The sequence below is a fragment of the Thecamonas trahens genome (genome assembly GCF_000142905.1).
Source record: "Thecamonas trahens ATCC 50062 unplaced genomic scaffold supercont1.8, whole genome shotgun sequence".
Lineage (NCBI taxonomy): Eukaryota > Apusomonadida > Apusomonadidae > Thecamonas > Thecamonas trahens.
This window is the reverse complement of record NW_013657672.1, coordinates 460901-480504: the sequence shown is the minus strand read 5'-3', so window position 1 is coordinate 480504 and position 19604 is coordinate 460901. Positions and strand designations below refer to the sequence as shown.

Sequence of the window (19604 nt, the reverse complement as noted above, 5' to 3'; positions counted from 1 at the left end):
AACCATGGCCAGCGAGACCGGCGACGAGCCACTGCCTGACAATGTCTGTCTTGCCTACGAAGCAACTACCCTCACCCTCGGTACGAGAGACCCCCCCCCCCCTCCCCCCTCCCCCCACTCTTCCACCCCACCACCGTCTTTCCCCTTCCCCACCCGTTCGATCAGGGCCAACTCACGTGAGGTAGTTTCTACGCGGAGGGGAACAGTGGAGGAGGTGACCGGCGATGAGGAGGAAGGCAAGGCCTCGTTCCCACCCGAGATGATGCATCAGGTGTTTGAGGATGATGAGAAGATCTACGGATACACCGATTTGGCCATCGAGCTGCTGTTCAACGCCACGACGCTCGACGTGGCGCTCGAGGTCAAGTACTCGGCAAAGGTCGAGGCCGAGACCAACGACGGCGTGCCGGCAGACGACATCGGCGCCGCCTTTGTAGAGTGGCTCGAGCCGAGCTCGATGCTGGCGGATCGGGCGGCGCTGCTCGACTCGGTTGCTGCCAGCAACGCACCAGACGCCGCTGCGGGTGCCGAGGTGCCCGGGACCGAGATGGCGAGCTGGAGCCGTGACGACGGCACCTACACCGTCTACCGGGGCACGTTCGACGATGAGGCGCTGCGTGCACTGCATAAGCGCATGCGCTTCTTCCCCATCGTTTTTATTGATGCTGCACGCTTCATCGAAGACACAGATCCGCGGTGGGACGTGTACACGCTCTGGCGGCGAGCATCCGGATGCGCCGCGCCCAAGTTTGTGGGCTACGCCACATGCTACCGCTTTGCGGCGCTTCCGGACTCGATCCGTTACCGCGTCTCGCAGTTTATCATCCTCCCGCCGTTCCAGCGCGCCGGCCACGGCCTGGCCCTGCTCGAAACCATCTTTGACCACGCCCGCGCCACCGACAAGATCATCGAGATCACGGTCGAGGATCCGGCGCCGGCCTTTGTCACTCTCCGCGACGTTGCCGACCTCAAGGCTTGTCTCGCCGCCGGCTACTTCAAACCCGACGCGCTCGGCGCGCCTGGCGCGCCGCTGGCCAAGGACACTTCCGACGCCATCCGCGCTGCGCTCAAGCTGACCGCGACCCAGGTGGCACGCACTTATGAGGCTGCCAAGCTCGCAGCGCTCACCGCCGGCGGTGCTGACGCTGACGCCCTCACTGCCTTCCGCCTCGCCGTCAAGCAGCGGCTGTTCAAGAAGCATCTGCATTCGACCCACTCGGTGGCGGACATGCTTCCGCCGGACACGCCCGCCTTTGCCATCGCTGCCGCCGAGGCCAAGGCCCTCGATGAGCGCAAGGTCTTCCTCGCCGCCATGTACAACCAGCTCGCCGCCCACTACGCGATTGTGTGGGCCAAGGCATCGGCTGCATCCGGCTACGCCCAACCGCAGTGAACCACACTCTTGCAAAAATTGCGCAACATGAGCACCACACGTCTCCCGCCAGCTGGCCGACCCCTCGCCACCGCCCTTCCTACTTTCTTCGACATGTTCTTCTCGTCGTCTTCTTCCTCCTCGTCCACGCACACTCGCTCTGCCTCCTACTCTGCCTCGTGCTCGGACTCGTACGCGGACTCGGGCCTCGGCGCTAGCTCAGACGGCGACGTCGATGTTGCCGGAAGCAACGGCGCAACCGAGCCTGGCCAGCGGCTGGTTGGAGTGATGACCAAGGGCGCACGGCGGAAGCTGCTCGCGAGGCAGATGGTAAACTCGGCCAAGCAGGCCAAGCTCTCGCTCTCGCTCTCGGAGCTGATCGCCGGCATGTACTATCTCAAGAAGCACCACCGCGCGACCCGCCCGCGGCGCAAGTTCAAGCGCGCCGGGCGCAAGACCCGAAAGGTTGCAGCCGACGCGCTGCACTACGCTCACCTCGCCTTTGCTGTTTACTGTGCCGACGAAGCCGATCTTGAGCTCCGGCTGGAGGAGCACCTGTCAGAGACCCCGGATCTGACCATGGACAATGTGGTCGAGTGGTCGCGCGAGTCGCACGTCAACGCCCCGGGCTACATGATCGTCAACGATCCCAACCGCAAGGAGATTCTGGTGGTCATGCGCGGGACAAACAACCTCAACGATGTGCTCACCGACATCTCGGCCGCAGCTGTCAACGCGTACGGCGGTGAGGTCCACGAGGGCTTCTACCAGTCGACCCAGTGGTTCCTTCGCAAGCGCAAGAAGACCATCCTGAAGCTCCTCGACCGCAACCCGGGCTACATGCTCAAGGTGACCGGCCACTCGCTCGGCGGCGCGACTGCGGCCATGATTGCCCTCGACCTTCGCCCATCGCTCGGCAAGCAGGTCTCTGCCGTAGTCTTTGCGCCCGCAGCCGGCTTCTCGGCCAAGCTCGCCAAGAGCACCACCAAGTATGTGACCTCGTTCATCCTCAACGAGGACGTTGTCCCGCGATTCTCCTCTGCCCACCTCGAGTGCCTCGCCCTCGAGCTCAAGGCCTTTCCGTGGAAGGACTTGCTCGCCGCCCACGCCCGCGAGGCCCGTCGTGAGCTCGGCAAGAACTTCACCTCGGTCATCGCCGCCGTCCGCGGTGACAAGCCGCGCCGCGAAGCCAAGGCCGTCCATGTCAAGTTGCCCAAGAAGCGGCCAAACGCTGCCAAGCTCATCAAGCAGTCCGGCCTCACTCCGCTCTACCCACCGGGTTACATTTACCATCTCATCCGTGACGATACCCTCGCCGAGCGCGATCCTTCTGCCCTCGTCCCCTACTTTGTGCGCAAGGTCGGCAAGTCGGCCGTCTCGAACTTTTCCTCCATCGACCTCGCCGACTCGATGATTGACGACCACCGCATGGGCAACTACATCGCAGCCATCGAGCAGGTCCTCGATCCGAGCCTCGCCTCCAAGCCTGACGTTGTTGCCGACGCCAGCTCGGTCTCTTCGTCCGAGTCCTCGTCGTGATTCCCCTTGTCCTCCAGACGTCAATCTAGATCGCCTGTCAACCGACCGATACCAATCTCTCTCTCTCTCTCCTGTTTCCTGCCCACGCCGCCACGTCCCGCCACCTGCATCCGGCCAGCGGCCCATGGATCACGATCCCGATCAACTCCACCACACTCACGTCACTTCCCTCTCCCTACCACCACCCACCACCCACCACCCACCACCACCCACCACCCACCCACCCATCACCCACCCATCACCCACCACCCACCACCCACCACCCACCTCCACCACCCACGCCACCACCCACCCCAACCCACCACCCACCCAACCCACACTTGCTTGCCTCCCGCTCGACAAGCACACACACAGAAGGCAACGGCGACACGAACTGTCCGTGCGCGTGGCCCCCTTCAAACTATGCCCAGTCACAACAAGGTGGCGCCTCGACAGGAAGGCGGTGCAGAATCTGTGAGTAGCCGTGACTCTAGGGACCGCAGGCCGACGACAGGGAGCAGAGCATCGCGAACGTCGCAGGGCGCACCCTCGGTCGTGGACACCATCTCACCGCTGTCGTCGCAGCCATCGATGCCGCCACTGAGGCTGTCGTCGACCTCGCTCACAGCTCGTAACGCCGCCGGAGGCGAAGGCGATGCCTCGCCGCGCTCTCCCATCGCCATCTCGGTTACCCGGACCGGCTCGTCGCGGTCGAGCTCGAGCTCGTCAACCGCGTCCGATTCGGTCTCGCCAGACTCGTCGTCGAGCTCCTCGCTGTTGAGCTCGTCGTCGAGCTCGTCACTGCTCTCGTCCATTGGCACCTCGTCGTCGAGCTCGAGTGCCAAGCCGCCACGTGGAGAGGCAGTCCCTGCGCCGGACATCGCTTCGGCGTCGGCAGCAGCGTCCACCGGCAATGACTCGGTGGCGTCGGTCCTCTCAACATACCGACTCCCGGCCAAGGCTTCACCGCCGCGTTCGCGATCGCAGTCACGGTCGCGGTCGCAGTCGCGCCGTCGCGGTGGGCGGTCGATTGTGGAGAGCCATCCCACCATTGTCGAGGGAGTTGCGTTGGACGACGTCGAGTCGAATCCGGCGTCGGTCATGTCGAGCGCCGGTTTGCTCTTGCCGCCGCCCATGACGGTGACTGGACCGTCAGCAGCAGCATCGCCGCGGATGGCAGAGAACCAAGTCTCACCTGAAGCATCGGCTGCCAAGCTCGCCATCGAGTCTGTTCTGCGTCACAAATCTGAGCTGAAGCGACTTCCGACTGCCACCGACGGCATGTTGGCCAAGAGCGAGTCGGTCGAGGGCATTGAGCCGTCGTCGGCTCTGGAGATGCCCGAGGCCTCCAGCGCGGCGGGGTCATGCCTCGACTCGGACGACGAGCAGTCGTCAATCGACGGGCAGGACACCGGTTGGCAGTCCAAATCCAAGTGGGTCCTTCATCCGAATCAGACGGCACGGCGGGCTTTTGACTTTGTAATCATTTGTTCGCTCGTCTACTCTGCACTCATGATTCCGTTCCGGGTCTCGTTTGACTCGCAGGCGACGGGCGTAGTGCTCTGGTTTGAGTACGCCATGGACGCAATGTTTGTCCTCGACCTTATTCTTGCCTTTCGTACCGCTGTCCAGGTCAAAGGCGAGTGGGTGACTGAGCCGCATGAGATTGCCAAGGTCCAGCTCAAGGGCCCGTTCTGGATCAATCTCCTGGCCGTCTTCCCCTTTGACCACGTTGTCCGCCTCATCTGGCCCGGAACCGACCGCAATGTGGCGCGGCTACCCAAGATTCTCCGGCTGTTGCGGATGCACCGACTTTTGCGGCTCATCCAGTATGTGCGGTCGACGCGCAAGTTCCGCAAGTGGAAGGCCTCGGCCAACGGATCGCTGCTGCGCATTCTCTTTGTCACTACCTTTGTCCTTCTTTACTGCCACTTTATTGCCTGCGGCTTCTTCCTCATCTCGTCGTTGCAGGAAGGGTGGCGGCACACGTGGGTGGAGGAGATCGGCATCGACGAGGGCCCAGTGGCGGCCAAGTACATCACCTCGTTCTACTGGGCGACGCTCACAGTCTCCACCGTCGGCTACGGCGACATTGTGCCGCAGAATCTGCTGGAGCGAGCCTACGCCCTAGTTGTGCTCACACTCTCGCTCTGCGTCTTTTCGTACGTCATCGGCTCGATCACGTACCTGGTCATCCGCATCTCGCGCGACGCGGCGCAAGAGCGAATGGATGAGGTCAACAAGTACCTCGCGTACTGGGGCTTCCCCAATGACATCCGCATTGCTATCCGCGAGCACTTTGTGTTCTCATGGACGCGCCAAAAGGCGGCGTCCGACGGAAAACAGCTGATGGATGAGTTGTCGAGCGCGCTGCGGGCACAGGTTGCCACCTTTCTCTCGCAAGAGATCCTCAAGAACAACCCGGTGTTCAAGGGCACCTCGCCCGAGTTTGTCACCGACATCATTCTGCGGCTCAAGCCGCAGTTTGCCGACGAGGGCGATTACATCATCACCGAAGGCGACATTGGCGAGGAGATGTACATTCTCTCCAAGGGCCGCGTCGAGGTGTGCAACAAGGAGCAGGACATTGTGTACGTCACGCTGTACGAGGGCCAGTACTTTGGCGAGATTGCGCTCATGTCTGAGGATGCGCGCCGCTCGGCGTCGGTCCGGGCCGCCACCTTTTGCGAGCTCGACGTGCTCTCCAAGCGCGACTTTGTCGACGTGCTTGCCCTCCACGGCCTCACCATCTTTGACCTCGACATCATGAAAACGGCCGAGGAGCGCATGCGCGAGCTCAACGCCATGAACTCGGGCGCCTCGCAGGTTTTTTCCCCTGCCGGCGCGGCTGCCGGCGCCGTCGAGACTGCTGGTACCAGCGCACACACGCTCGCACCCGGCTCCCACCATCAGGGCATGTCGTCGGCTGGCGGGTCGACAGGCTCGATTTTCGACGCCTACCGCCGCTCGCATTCGCACTCGGTCATGTCGTCAGGCTCGGGCGACGGTGAGGCGTCAGGCTCCGACTCGGACTCGTCGGTCACCTCAACGTCGTCGTCGTTTGATATTCGCGCAGCCATTTCGGCAGCGGCGCTCGCCAGCAAGCTCCAGAACGAAACAACCAGCGGGCGCCGGTTGCGGCGACCGCTCGAGTCGCGCCCACACAGGGCGAGCAAGCTAACCTCGTCCGAAGCCTCGCCGACGCCGGTCACCAACGAGTCCGGCCATTTGGTGCTCGCCTCGAGCTCGCCAGGCCAAACGTCGGCCGGCTCAGGCGTCGGCGTGGCCAGCAGCGGCAACACGCCGCTGTCACGCGGCCGAAAGGATTCAATCCGCGGCACGGCCCTGGAGCACAAGCTGCGCCACGGCTCGTCCAAGTTTCTCAGCTCGATCGACCCGGCCAAGCTTGTTGTCGCCGAAGTGCCACGTGTGGCGGAGCCTGCTGCGTCCGATGACGGATCGGCTGTCGGCTCGCGCGGCGGGCGATCGCGGAGCGTGTCTCGTGCGAGCTCGCGGGTGGGCTCGCGGGTGGGCTCACGCGCACCTTCGCGGTCGTCGTCGCCACCAAGCGTCTCACCACCACCACAGCGCGGTGTGCCTTTGCGCACCATGCCCTCTCGCCGGTGCTCGGTCTCGGCGGTTGACTTTGGCGAGGAGCAGCGGGTGTCGGATCGTGAGCTCCGGCGTGAGTCTGTATGCAATCGGTCCGCCGGTGCACTGGACAATGATGCGCAGTCTGGCAGCGAGCAAGTGCCGTCGCGGGCAGGCTCGCGGGTGGCGACGCGGCAACGGGTCCGCTCACGATCCACCCAGCAAAAGGACCTCATGGCGCAGGCCGCCGCCGCTGCTATCGAGTCGCTCAACCTGGTCATCGGGCGGCAGCGGCACGAAATCAAAAGCCTCAAGCGGCAGCTGAAGGGCCAGGCGCGCGAGCACAAGAAAGCGTTGGCCAAGATGCGGTCGCGCAACGGACGGCTTGTCAGTGTCATCGAGTCGTTCTCCAAATTTGCGGGCAGCTCGGCGGCGAGTGACATGCGAGTCTTCCGCAAGGACGCGCATGGACGGATGGCGCCGGCAGTAATGGCGCCTAACAACGGCGCTGGCATGTGGGAGACGTCGGCACCACCCACCACGGACACGCAAGCGCTGTTTACGTCTGCCTTGCAACAAAATATCCTGTTGGCGATGACGCAGGGCCCGGATGGCTTGGCCAACATGTTGGCCCACTCTCAGGACGGGTCGCTCACCGGTGACTTGCATTCGAGATCGCCAAGGGTTACAACGCCGCACAGGCTGTCGCCGCAGGTGACTCCGCGAGGCGTCGGTGGCTCGTCCTACACCCACCGCACGCCACGGACAACCGGGCAGCGCGGCTCGATCTCGTACACGCCTCGCCGATTGTCGGTCTCGGGCGAAGGCACGCTTGTGCCGACGGATCACCCGGTCATGCACGCCAGCAACAACCTGGACGGCACCACTCTGCTCGGTGCAGTCCTTGAGGATCCGACGGAGACCAAGCGGCGGCGCTCGCTGGCGTCTGTCGAGAACACGCCGCGGCGCAAGTCGTCGATTTCAGGCACGCCCAAGTCAACGGCGCGATCGAGGGCTGGAACGCCAAGCACCCACCGGCAGCGGACGGGGTCAACAACGGGCGCCAGGCGATCGTCGAGTAGGACGTCGGCAGAGCCGCTGGTCCGCCGCCGGCGATCGTCTCTGGCGTCGGTCGAGCTTGCGCAGCAGGCGCTCATGGCTGCTTCATCGGGCTCGACGCTCGCTCCAATTCCGTCACCCGGTCGGTCGCCGGGCACCACGCCTGGGCGAACCACAGGCAACAGCTCCGGCCGCTCCAGCGGCCTCTCGCGCAAGAGCTCGGGCAGCCAGTTCCGCGCCTCGGTCTCGGGTGCGTCACCAGTGGCCTCGGTCTCGATGGGCTCGGTCGATTCCGACAGCGGGCGACGGCGGAGTGCCGTGGGCATCATTGAGACGTAAAGGTGTAGCCAGAATGCGATTCCCACATGGCTTGTACGCTTGCGATGGTCCTTGCCTGCGAGTGCGCAACGGTCCGTCGTGAGAGTTCGCAAGGATCGCGACTGCCATCCCGCGAATGCCGCGGCGACGCGACGCGGGAGGCTCCGGGGAGAAGACAGTTCGCCGGACACACTTTACGCGGACGGAGCGAGGGCACCGGTCGCATAAAGAGGCGCAGCGCAGAGCAGCAGGGCGCGTACAGACGGCAGCGCGTGCGTGGGAAGCATGGCGAGCGACGGCGGGTTTGGGGTGAGCGGCGGCGGAGCCGGCGACGGAGCTGAGGGCGGCGGCGTCTCTCAGATGCAGGCACAGGACGTGATGCAGGCGTGCTACGTCAAGGCGCCACTGTCTGGTGTGGCAGGCATGGGGCTCGGAGCGGTATTTGGCCTTATCACCGGCTCGATCAACAACGAGGTGACGGCGGTGGCCGGCGAGAGCAAGAAGGAGTTCTTCAAGCGAACGCTCAAGCACGCCGGACAGCATTCATGGCGGATGGCCAAGGGCTTTGGCCTCATCGGCGCCATCTATACCGGCACCGAGTGCTACGTTGAAAAGTACTACGGCGCCCATCGGCTGGCCAACGCGCCTATCGCTGGCTGCATCTCGGGCTTTGTCATTGCCATCCGCGCTGGCCCGGCCGCCGCCACCGCCTCGTGCGCTGGCTTTGCCGCCTTTTCCACCGCCATCGACTACTTTATCGGCCACTGAGAGGATCGGGCTGTGGGCTGGGGCTTGCAGGCAAGCGATGGGGCGGGGAGTGTGACGCGACGCGTGACGGTAGCTGCGATTCCTCTGCGTTAGAGGTGATTGACTGTGTCGTGGCTGATGAGGACGAGAGACGGACGAGCAATGAAGTGCAAATGTAAGGATGATTAGGAGGGCTGAGGGGAGGAGGGGGAGGGGGAGGGGAGGGGAGGGGAGGGGAGTTGTAAGGGGGGGCAGCCCCGGAGCCCTTAGCCCTTTGCCGCCATCGTCGACGACGACCACGATTGACGACCACGATTGACGACCATGATTGACGACCACGATTGAACTCATGCTTTTGTTTGTGTTGTGCTTGCTGATGATGTCGTTTGTGTTGTGCTTGCTGATGATGTCGTTGCTGATGATGTCGCTCCATGCGCCCCCCCTCCCCCCTCCCACCCCTCCAGCGAGAGCCAATTGGCAGCCAACCACACTCACTTTCGCCCACCTCTCCACGCCCAGTGTTCGCCAGCATGGCGGACGAATCGAGCGCAAGCGCAAGCACATGCACAGACACCTCGTCCGAGTACGAAGAGTACACCGAGTCTGATGAGGGCTCCACCCTAGTCTCGGTATACGCATACTCGTACGAGTACGAGTCTGACGACTCCGACATTGGCCACACCAGCCCAGCCGCGGTCCGCCATGCCGCCTCTTCGGCTCGGCCTGGCGCGCGTCGGGCGGCCATTCAAAATTTGGCAAAGTCGAGTCGGACAGGTGGCAGAGGCAGCGGGAGCGGGAGCGGGCGTGGGCGCGGGGGTGGGCCAGCGTCGACGGCGGTGACGACGACGGGGAGCCGACGGAGTGGCAAGGGAAAGAAGCTGCTGACCGAGGTCTCGGGCATGATGACCAAGATGGACACGTCGGCCAAACGGTTGCAGAGCTCGTCCAAGAGCAGGCGGCTCAAGTCCCGGGCCGATGCCGTCGCCGCCAACAACCGCGGGACGAGGACCCGGCTGAGCAAGTCGGCCAAGGCCGTCAACGTCTGTGTGCAGCAGTGCAAGTACGAGGTGGTCCGGGCGTGCGTGGCCGAGCTCGGATGGCACGTGCAAGAGTCCAACGCGGCCCGAGAGTGGGACGTGTACTGGATCGACTCTACGGCGCCGCTGCAAATCCTTTCCACCATGAAGCCGTTCCAGCGGATTAATCACTTCCCGGGCATGCACGAGATCTGTCGCAAGGACTCACTCGCCCGCAACCTCACCCGCATGCAGCGCAAGTTTCCGGACGCGTTCACCTTTTTCCCCAAGACCTGGATCCTCCCAGCCGACTACGGCGACTTTAAGGCCCACTTTCGCAAGCGCTCTGCAAAGCCACTCATCTGCAAGCCCGAGAACTCGGCGCAGGGCAAGGGCATTTTCCTCACCCACACTGGCGACGAGATCGGCGCCTTTGACCACTACGTGGCGCAGGTGTATGTCAACAACCCGCTGCTCATCGACGGTTACAAGTTCGACCTTCGCATCTACGTCCTCGTCACTTCGGCCGACCCGCTACGTATCTTCATCTACGACGACGGCCTTGTCCGCCTCTGCACCGAAAAGTACTCGCAGCCGACGTCCAAGTCGCTCGGCTCGGCCTTTCAGCACCTCACCAACTACTCGGTCAACAAGAAGAACACCAATTTCTCCGCCGGCGATGGCTCCGACGGCGCCAAGCGCTCCATCAAGGTACAGAACGCCGAGTGGGCTGCTGCCGGTATCGACGTCCCGGCCCTCTGGGCTTCCATCGAGGACGCCATCATCAAGACCCTCATCACTGCCCAGCCGACGCTCGCCCACACCTACGCCACTGTGTTCACCTCATCGGCACCGACCGCCACCCCCTTCCAATGCTTTGAGATTCTTGGCTTTGACATCATGATCGACGCCGCCCTCAAGCCGTGGATTCTCGAGGTCAACCACTCGCCGTCGTTTGGCACTGACGCCGAAATCGACCGCAACGTTAAGAGCGGCGTCATCGCCGAGGCCCTCGCCCTCCTCAACCTCGACCCCAAGGCCAAGTCGCGCTTTCACAAGGCGCACCGCGCCGCGGTGCAGGACCGGCTGACGGCCCCAAACCGCGCCGGCTCGACCGCGCCAACCGACGAGCTCGCTGGGGCAGCGGCGGCTGCCGAAGCGACGCCGTCGCCAGGCTCGCGGCCTGTGGCCGCTACGGCGGGTGCCGACGGTGAAGCCTCGTCGTCAGCAAGACAGAGTCCCGAGTTCTGGGAGGCCCAGACCGCGTACGAGGACTCGGTCCTCAGTGGCTACAAGCGCATTTATCCGACGCCCGACGACGACGCCATGGCCGTCTACGCTCCATACTTTGTCAACACCTCGACGCTGTACTCGGAGACGTCGGCGTCGGCTAAGCGCCGCGAGCACGCGCTTGCCCAGCGTGAGGCTGCCGAGGCCGAGCGACTCAAGGCTGCCGCTATCAAGGCCCGATTCTCTGGCCGGGCCAAGGCTGCGCAGGAGATGCTCGCTGCCAAGCTGAGCAAGGGCTCGATGTCGGTCCGCCGCTCCCGCCCGCCCCCGGTGCCGAAGGAAGAGTCCGACAGCGGCGAGACCGACGGCCTCCCGCCGCCTGAAATCGATTGCGAGGGCAGGCCGATGGTGTACGACCAGGAGCTCTTCGACATCCTTGCCAAAATACCTGGCGTTCCCATTGCGGCCGAGCTCGAGCGCAAGCGAGTCAAGGAGAAGCGCCGCCGTGATGCCATTGTCCATGTCTCGCGGGTTCGCACCCTCTTTGAAGCCTCGATTACCACCTCGCTCTCGATGCCGCTGTCGTGGAACCTTCTGCCGGAGGCCCGGACTGAGCTCCACGCCCGCATCAAGGAGGCCGCCGAAGCCGATGCGCGGGCCGCAGCGTCCCCACCGCACCTGCCGCACCCGTCGGATATGGAGCTCAAGCCCAACTCGCTGGCTGGCTCACCGGAGCGGGGGCCCCGCTCTGACCTCGCCATGCAAGCTGCAGCCGCCGCTGCGGCCGAAGCGGCCGCCGCTTCCACCGCCGCCCGCACTGCTTCGCTCGCTGCGTTGCTTGCGGCGACCAAGGAGAACGAGCCGGCGCCTTCCCTGCCGGCCAAGGCACCGCCGGCCCGTGTTGCCCGTTTTAACGAGAATTCATACCTCAAGACCTCGCGCCGCAGGCCGCCACAGCTCGCATCGTCGCGGCTGCGGCCAGCCCGTGGGCCAGGCTCGAGCGCTGGCGCTCCGCCCGGAAAACACGCGCTCGTGCCGGATGCGGCGCCATCAGCCGGTCTTGGCCTCTTTGTTGCCGGTACTTCGGTCAGCGGACGGTAAAAGAAGGGCGAATTACACGCTGGTAATGAGATCAGACACGTCGCGTCCCGACGGTGGCGGCACAAAGTCGTACCGACTGGCCGGCTCGTGAGTGTGTGAGGCAAAGGTCTTGCGAATGTTGCCGTCAGTCGTCGACGAGAGGAGCGCATAGACGCGCTCACGCTCCTCAAGCGCCTCGGGCACCGGAGTGCCACCAGCAAGTCGGACAAGCATGTGCGCGAGGTCGAGCGCGGAGAGAAAAGCCCGCGACGCGCCGGTACCCTGCGGCCAAAACGGCTCAAGCAATGCGTCTCCGACGTGAGCAAGGATCAGCGAGCGCTCGCTGGAGCCGCGGCGAGCGAGTTCTACCCGCGCCGAAGCGTCAAGGTACGAGATCTCGGTAAAGTCAAAGACAGCGACGTCGGGCGCTCCGCGTGCTGTGAGCGCAAACTCGGGCTCGGGCAGCTCAGCGCCGGCGAGCAGCCGGGTTGCTGCTAGCGCAACGTCCATGCACAGGGCGTGCAGTGCGTCGCAGTCGATGTTGTCGCGGGCGAGGAGCGCGTCGATGCTGGGGAGGTCAGCAATGACCGCGCCGCGGGCCACAAGCGAGTCGCGGGAGACGGTCATGACAAAGTAGTGTGTTTCGTCCTGATAGTAAACCAGGTTCTCGAGTGCGACACCGGTCTCGGCCTCGATGGCGTTGAAGACCTGCGGATGGTACTGCCGGCCAATGCCTGGGATCTCATGGAGTTTGGACTCGGCGGCGGAGCCGCGGCGGACAAAGTTGGCGGTGATGCCAATGGCCACGTTCGCCCGAAACGTCGACGATGTAAAGCCGCGGAGCCGCGGAGCCGCCGATCCGCACCCGCCGACCACCACATCAAAGTCAAAGTCCGCAACCCGCGGCGCCAGCTCGGTGCCCGCCTCGGGCTCGACATGCCACCGCTCCCTATCGTTGTCAAAGGCCGAGACGCCCGCCACGGACTGGCCCGGCACCACGACGGCGCCGGCGAGGAGCGCAATTTTGGTGAGCGCAAGCTGAAGCGCTTTGATCGAGACGTGGTTGAGGCCGCCGCGGCAGAACCGTGGCGCGAGCGCCTTGACTCCGAGCGCCTGACAGTCGGCGACCATAAACTTCCACAGGTGCAGCACGTTGTGCCGCGAGAACCTGTGCCGCTTCTCGGCGACCAGCACCTCAGCACCGAGGACCGCCGCTTCGATGGCGGTCCGCAGGCCACCCGGACCGGCACCGAGAACCAGGACCCGCATCCCGGTGCACGGGGCGGACGCGTAGCCCTCGCGTGCACGGAGCGGGTCAAGGTGCTGGCGGAATATCTGCCGCAGCCGCATATGTCCAAAGCACGCGTCGCGGAGGACCGGGTACCGCTCCGCCACCGGCAGATCGTCGAGCCCGACCGAGTGAGCAATAGCGGCAAAGGTCGAGAGGGTATTCGCAAACGTGGTCGCAGAGTAGAACGCTTTGGCGAGCTTGGGAGCGTCGTACAGAGCCGGAGCCGGGGCGGGACTGGGGAACGCCATCCGTGCGGTCACGATCGCATTTCGCGGTGTGCGGATCGATGCCGGTTGCCGCGGCATCAACCGGTGGCTTGGTGATGGATTCAGGAGCGGGAGCGGGAGCGTAGATGCGAGCGGGCGCGAGTGCATGTGCGGGCGTGGCGAGAGCTGGCCGCGCGGTGACGGATGTGGGTGCGGCGGGCGGCGGGGAAAGGCGGTGAGGATCGAGGCAACTCGGCCGGCACAGGCAGCGAGCGAAGGCGACGGCGGCGGAAAGTGCATGACGCGCGGGTGGGCCGGTGATCGTACAGGCGAGCGCAGCGATCTAGCCGTCGGCGACGATGGCGGCGGCGGGAGTGTGACCGGTACTTGCGCGAGCGGCGGGATCTGCGCGGAGCGCGGAGCAGGAGTAGGGACGCGACGCGGTGGCGCAAGCCGCGGCGAGGCCCGCGCCAGCGGCGGACCATTGCATGTGGCGGCGTGTCTCTCGATGATTGAGCGGGCAAAGCGACGGGCACAGAGCGGACAGGCCATGGTCGGGAGCGTAGGCGGGGGAGCGCGGAGGCAGACCAGAACGTGGGCGTGGATGAGGGCGGAGGGATAGGTGCCAAAGCAGACCGGACATTCGGCGCGGCCCATCCCAGCTTGTAGGCGAGAGGTGTACTCGGTGGAGGAGGAGGTGGCGGCAGTGGTGCGGCTTTGACCGAGTCTTGGCTCTCCGGCTTGCGTCCCGGGCTGTTCTGGCGAAGCAGAGGGCGCCTTTGCCGACGACAGGTTCCACAATCGCTGGTGGTGGGCAAAATCCCGGCAGAGGATACAATGCTTTTTGAGAACATAGTTTGCTCTTTTATACCGAAGTCCTTTGCAACCTTTGCAAGCCTTGCCAGGTGCGCCACGCTCGTTCGCGAGGAACATCACCAGCCACTATGGCAAAGGAACTCTCTCTGGCCCACATCTCCATACCTATCTTTCTAGTGCTTGCGTACTCGGTATGGTACACCGGACAGGGAAAGTGCCGCGCATGGGCTCGTGGTCGCCCTGGCGAGTGTGGCCATCGTTGGAGGCTGGCTGGCTGTCTCTGCTGCGGCCTTTTCTGGCATGGCTGAGCTGGCCAACAAGGAGCAGAGTCACGGAGACTATCGAGTGGTGCGGGCGATGATGTACGATCAGCCGACGGATCGTTTCTTCTTTTGCGGCAACAAGGTGCTGTGGTCGGTGCCGCGGGCGACGTGGCCCTTTGACGAGCAGGCCGAGGCGGACGGCGGGCTGTCAGCGAGCGGCGTCGTCGCCTTTCGCGCCTGGGACTCGTCTTCGGTCGGCGTGGCGCGGCGGAGCGACGGCGATCTCATCGTCGGCGTGCGGGCAAGCCCCAGGAGCACGGTGACCATCCCCTTTCCGCCGGCCTCGGGTACGTGGACTGCATCGCCGGCCGAAGGCACTGTCGTCCAGTCGTACGGTACAAGCCTCCACGTCATGTTCCATGACGCCGACTACGATGTGACGTACCTATGTGAGGCCAGTACCTCTGCACCACTTCTCATCCACGATGGCATCCGGAACGAGGCCTTTGATCTTCCGCAGCTTAGTCCGAGCGGATGCGAGGAGAAGACACTTGTGGCCACTGCCACCGACACCCATGTGTGGATTGGGTGGAAGCAGGCGCGCATCGCCATCCTTGAGCGAGCAAACCCCCGCAACGGCGCCTTCCACACGGTCGGTTGCTGCGACTACGTGGCGCTGGCATACTCAGAGGTCCGCCGGAAGATGTTCGCCGCGACCGACCAGGACTTTATTCTTGCCCTCGACGAGACGTCCATCCCGCCAACCGTGGTCGGCCTCGGCATCGCGAAGGGCACCATCCGTGCGATGTGGTACGATGCCGACGGCGACGCTCTCTTTGTTGTCACCTCGTCACCGAACGCACTTGTTCGGTTTGATCCGGAAGACCTGAGTGTGTACGACACGCTCGAGCTCACGTCGAACAAGGTGTCCAGCACGCGCGACTACGCTCTCGTTCCCAACACCAACGAGGTGTTTGTGGTGACCGCCAGTGACCCTGCGGTACTCTCCAGAATCCAGCACCATGACTGCGGCTCTTATACCTCGTGCGCAAGCTGCGCGGTTGACGGCTACTGCGCGTGGTGCGCGACAACGATGACCTGCACCGAGAAGCGTGACAGCGTATGTGTGCCGCCGACGGTGTGCCCGGCGGTGACGGCGATTGCCCCAACCGCGGTTGTCGCCGACACCGCGGCCAGCGGCGAGCTCACAATCACTGGTGTAGGCTTTGTCGACGTTTTGCCTGCGGTCTCGGCTCGGTTTGATACGGGCTACGGCACGGCGAGCACGACCTTTGTCTCCGAGACCGAGCTTCGGGCTTTAATTCCGACGGGTCCGGCCGGGACGGCCAACATGTCGCTGGAACACCTGGGCGCGAGCTATGCGCCCGAGAGCTACTCGCTCGAGTATGTGTCGTGCGGATCGAGCAACTCGTCGTGCCATGCGTGTGTGGCGACCGGTGGAGGAGTCTGCTCATGGTGCCCTTCTTACGGTGGGTTTTGCTCGCCATCGTCGACGATCGCAAGCCTATGCGAGGCAGCATCGTTTGTGGTGTCGGAGACATGCCCCGCGCTTAGCCGTGTGGCGCCGTCCAAGGGCCCGCCGGATGGTGGCAACTCGGTGATACTGACCGGACAGGGCTTTGTTGACCCAAGCATCGCGGGAACGAGCTACACGTGTGTGTTCAACAAGACGGTGGCTGTGGGTGCGAGCTGGAACCCAACGAGCAGCTCGGTCAGCTGCGTTGCGCCGAGCGCCGTGGGCGGCAGCAGCGGCGACGTGAGCCTCGAGCTTGTGCTCGGCACGCTGCCGCCACTGCCGATTGACGGAGCTTTTACGCCATTCATCGGAAGCAGCGACCCGCTTGCGAGCTACCGGTACGTGACCTGCGGCGAGTCGTCGTCGTCGTGTGCCGACTGCGCGTTTGGCTCAAACTCGTGCTTTTGGTGCGAGAGCGACTCGACGTGCCGCGACGTGGGGACCGAGGGCGGTTGCGCCGTCGGCGATACCTTTCACAACTGCCCGGCCGTTACCTCGATTGCACCGAGTGCACAAGAGATTTCGAGCGCCGAGCTCCTGGTCACGCTGACTGGAACCGGCTTTGACGCCGGCATGGCCTGCCTCTACAACACGTCTGCAGACGATGCCGAAGCCGGCATGGAGGTGCCTACGACCTTTCTTTCAGGCTCGCCACCGTCGCTGGTGTGCACTTTTCCGCCGGCGGAGCTGCCGATGGCGCTCACCGTGGGTGTGCGGCGCTCGGGCTCTGCCAAGCGGCTCTCTGCGCCGGAGAAGAAGTTCGAGGCGTACGAGTGTGCACCGGCAGGCTCATCATGCTCGGAGTGCCTTGCGTATGTGCCAAACGTGCCGAACGCATCGCCGTGTGGGTTCTGTGTTTCTGCTGGAAGATGTCTGCCGGCGTCCGGGTGTGCGAGTTACTCGCCGTTTGTGACTACCGCCGGTCAGTGCCCGCGCATGGCGTCGGTGAGTCCGCTGTCGGTAGGCGCGCCGGGCGGGACGATGCTGACGCTGACGCTGGACCCACTGCGAGCAGGCGCGGTGAGCGGCGGGGCGGCAAGCTCCGGAGTGCTCGAGTGCGTGTTTACTGCGGCAGGCACGCCGATTGTGGTACCGGCGACGACCGACGGGAGCCATGTTGTGCGGTGCGCGATTCCGGCGGCGTCGCAGGGAGCGGCGTCGCGGCAGGCGGCGGTGGCGGCGGCGGGAACAGACGGACTGGCGACGGTGGCCGACTCGACGCTCTCTGTGATGTACTACGCATGCGTAGGCAGCGTTTGCTCGGCATGCACTGCCGGTGGGGCCGACTGCGGATGGTGCCTCTCGTCGTCCGAGTGCACCACCGCAGGCGCGTGCTCGGGCGGTCTGCCCGTGTTTGCGTCGTCGGACGCCAGCTGCCCGGCGCTGACCGGCGGGGCGGGCTCGCCGACATCGGGCTCGCTCGCGGGTGGGACGCGGGTGGTGCTGGCTGGTGGCACGTTTGTGGCCGGGACCGACTACGCAATCAGCCATCCGCTTGCAGATGCAACTGGTGTGTGTGTGCGGCTCTCGTCGAGTGCGCTCGAGTGTACGATGCCTGCAGGGCGCGAGGCCGGCGGCGGGCCGATGACGGTGGCGAAGGGCGGGCGCAACTATGCGAGTGGGTCGTCGTTCACGTACTATGATTGTGGGATGCCGAGAACTTGCGCCGAGTGCACAGTCTCGCTCCTTGCCGAGTGTGGCTGGTGCGCGAGCAGCGGGGTGTGCACAACGGCGTCGGCTGGGTGCGGCGAAAGTGAGACGCCGCTGGCGGCGTGCCCGGTGGCGGGCGTTGTGACTCCATCACCGAGCTCGTCAAACACGGGAGGTATTGTGGCTGCCGTGGTGCTGGTTGTTGTTGTAGTGGTTGCCGGCGTTCTCACCGGGCTCTGGCTCTACATGCGATCCAAGGCCGAGGCAGGCGTGCAGCCGCTCAAGCTGACGGCCAAGCTGCGTCGGGCGGTAGTGTACGGGACGTTGGGATCGCGGAGCGCGCCGCCGCTGAGCCGGGTCAAGCGAGACGCGCTGGAAAAGGCGATGGTCTCGTGGCCACCGGACTTTGCGTTGGCGCTGGCGCTGGCAGATGTGGTGGGGACTGCAGACGCGGATCTAGCCGCGCGATCGCTGGTCCACATCTATGAGGCGGCCGGGCAGAGCCTGGCGTTCCTCACGGCGCAGGTCCAAGCCGAGGTGGCTTGCGCGCTCTCCCTCAACACGCTGTTCCGAACCAACTCGCTGGCAACCAAGGCGTTCAAAGTGTTCTCGAAGATCCACGGGATCGACTACCTGTCGGCGACGCTGGGTATGGTGGTGGCGGAGGCAGTGTCCAAGTACGGGCGCGTGGAGGTTGATGCCAAGCGTGTGTCGGTGGCGGGACCCGACGACGGCGAGGTCGACTTGCTCGACTCGAACGTGGACGTCAACCGGTTCAAGCTCCTCACGCTCTGCCAGTCGGCATGGGTGCGGATCCAGATGTCGATGGAGAACGTGCCGCCATCGTTCCGCGAGCTGTTTGCTGTGGTGATGAGCGCCACGAGCGCCAAGTTTCCGATTTCGCTTGCGTCGCTGGCGTCGTCAGTCCATGAGACAATCGGTGCGGCAGCGGCTTCGCTGGCGACGTCGCAAGACGAAGCTGCGCGGCTGCTGAACGCACTGGGCGCAACGAGAGTGAGCGAGGCTGAGCGCAACCAGCTGCTTGCGGCATGGTCGGAGAACCTGGACACGATTGCATCCGACTACGAGCTTGTAACGCGGTTTGTGGAGGATCAGGTTGCGGTTCAGAATCCAGGCTCGCCGCAGGCCGGGCGCGTTCTTGCGCGACTGCAGAGTGACCTGCGATCTGTGACGGTCGGCGGATTTTTCTTCCTCCGCTTCCTGGTTCCTGCGCTCACGGCGCCGCACGCCTACGGCCTTCTCGAGGGCCCACCGAACAAGTCGGCGCAGCGGGTGCTTATTCTGCTGGCCAAGGTCATCCAGAACTTGTCCAACGGCAAGGAGTTTGGGAGCAAAGAGCCGTTCATGGCCAAGATGAACGAGTTTGTGGTCTCAAACCACGACGCCATGTCGCAGTTCCTGGACTCGCTCACGTCAGGCCCGGCATCGTCGGGCGCCGATGAGGCGCTTGCAGATGGCCTTGACGTGCCGCCCGAGTTTGTAGAGACGGCGTACGCCTCGGTGGCCAAGCTCATCCTTGCGCAGGAGGAGGCGTTTTCGGTGGCGTATCTCGCGCGGACACAGGAGCTCAACGGTGAGAGCCACCTCACCGAGCTCCTTAGTGCGCTTGCTGCCGACGACGCACCCGACGAGGTGGCGAGCCGGATCCGGACGTATTCGTCGCGGCTGTTCGACTCGATGTCACTTGACGACGATGTGGCGTCTGCGTCGTCGGCCGATGCTGCGCCCGGCGGCATTGCGTTGCCGACGCTGTCATGAGAAAGCAATGAGATGCTCCTTCTGTGACAAAATGAAACTTGCCGTAGGCATAGGCTCCTGCGGGCGGTGGCCAGGCAGTGGTGAAAGTATTTTGCTTTCAATGCGACGAGTTTGTCAGTTTGTGCATCCAG

General features: G+C 64.4%; 7 protein-coding genes across 7 annotated transcripts; 6 read left to right on the top strand and 1 right to left on the bottom strand.

The window, feature by feature from the left end:
- Positions 1-4: 4 nt before the first annotated feature.
- AMSG_02154 (histone acetyltransferase-1) lies at positions 5-1405 on the top strand (the record flags this gene model as incomplete). Its single annotated transcript, XM_013905724.1, has 2 exons — positions 5-80; positions 207-1405. The coding sequence occupies 2 exons, from the start codon at positions 5-7 to the stop codon at positions 1391-1393; spliced, it is 1263 nt and encodes a 420-aa protein (XP_013761178.1). The 3' UTR covers positions 1394-1405.
- A 29-nt stretch (positions 1406-1434) lies between these two features.
- Positions 1435-2911, top strand: AMSG_02153 (uncharacterized protein; the record flags this gene model as incomplete). The annotated part of the gene is made up of 1 exon (XM_013905723.1): positions 1435-2911. The coding sequence occupies exon 1, from the start codon at positions 1487-1489 to the stop codon at positions 2909-2911; it is 1425 nt and encodes a 474-aa protein (XP_013761177.1). The 5' UTR covers positions 1435-1486.
- Positions 2912-3236: 325 nt separating this feature from the next.
- On the top strand, positions 3237-7898 carry AMSG_02152 (cyclic nucleotide-binding protein). Its single transcript, XM_013905722.1, has one exon. The coding sequence runs from the start codon at positions 3314-3316 to the stop codon at positions 7877-7879; it is 4566 nt and encodes a 1521-aa protein (XP_013761176.1). The 5' UTR covers positions 3237-3313; the 3' UTR covers positions 7880-7898.
- A 102-nt stretch (positions 7899-8000) lies between these two features.
- AMSG_02151 (mitochondrial import inner membrane translocase subunit tim22) lies at positions 8001-8790 on the top strand. Its single transcript, XM_013905721.1, has one exon. It carries the CDS (start codon positions 8144-8146, stop codon positions 8624-8626), a length of 483 nt encoding a protein of 160 aa, XP_013761175.1. The 5' UTR covers positions 8001-8143; the 3' UTR covers positions 8627-8790.
- Positions 8791-9135: 345 nt separating this feature from the next.
- On the top strand, positions 9136-11969 carry AMSG_02150 (tubulin polyglutamylase TTLL13; the record flags this gene model as incomplete). Its single annotated transcript, XM_013905720.1, has 1 exon — positions 9136-11969. The coding sequence occupies one exon, from the start codon at positions 9136-9138 to the stop codon at positions 11950-11952; it is 2817 nt and encodes a 938-aa protein (XP_013761174.1). The 3' UTR covers positions 11953-11969.
- AMSG_02149 (MICAL-2 protein) lies at positions 11859-13470 on the bottom strand (the record flags this gene model as incomplete). The annotated part of the gene is made up of 1 exon (XM_013905719.1): positions 11859-13470. One exon carries the CDS (start codon positions 13468-13470, stop codon positions 11965-11967), a length of 1506 nt encoding a protein of 501 aa, XP_013761173.1. The 3' UTR covers positions 11859-11964.
- A 1074-nt stretch (positions 13471-14544) lies between these two features.
- Positions 14545-19522, top strand: AMSG_02148 (uncharacterized protein; the record flags this gene model as incomplete). The annotated part of the gene is made up of 1 exon (XM_013905718.1): positions 14545-19522. The coding sequence occupies one exon, from the start codon at positions 14545-14547 to the stop codon at positions 19471-19473; it is 4929 nt and encodes a 1642-aa protein (XP_013761172.1). The 3' UTR covers positions 19474-19522.
- Between the last annotated feature and the right edge of the window lie 82 nt (positions 19523-19604).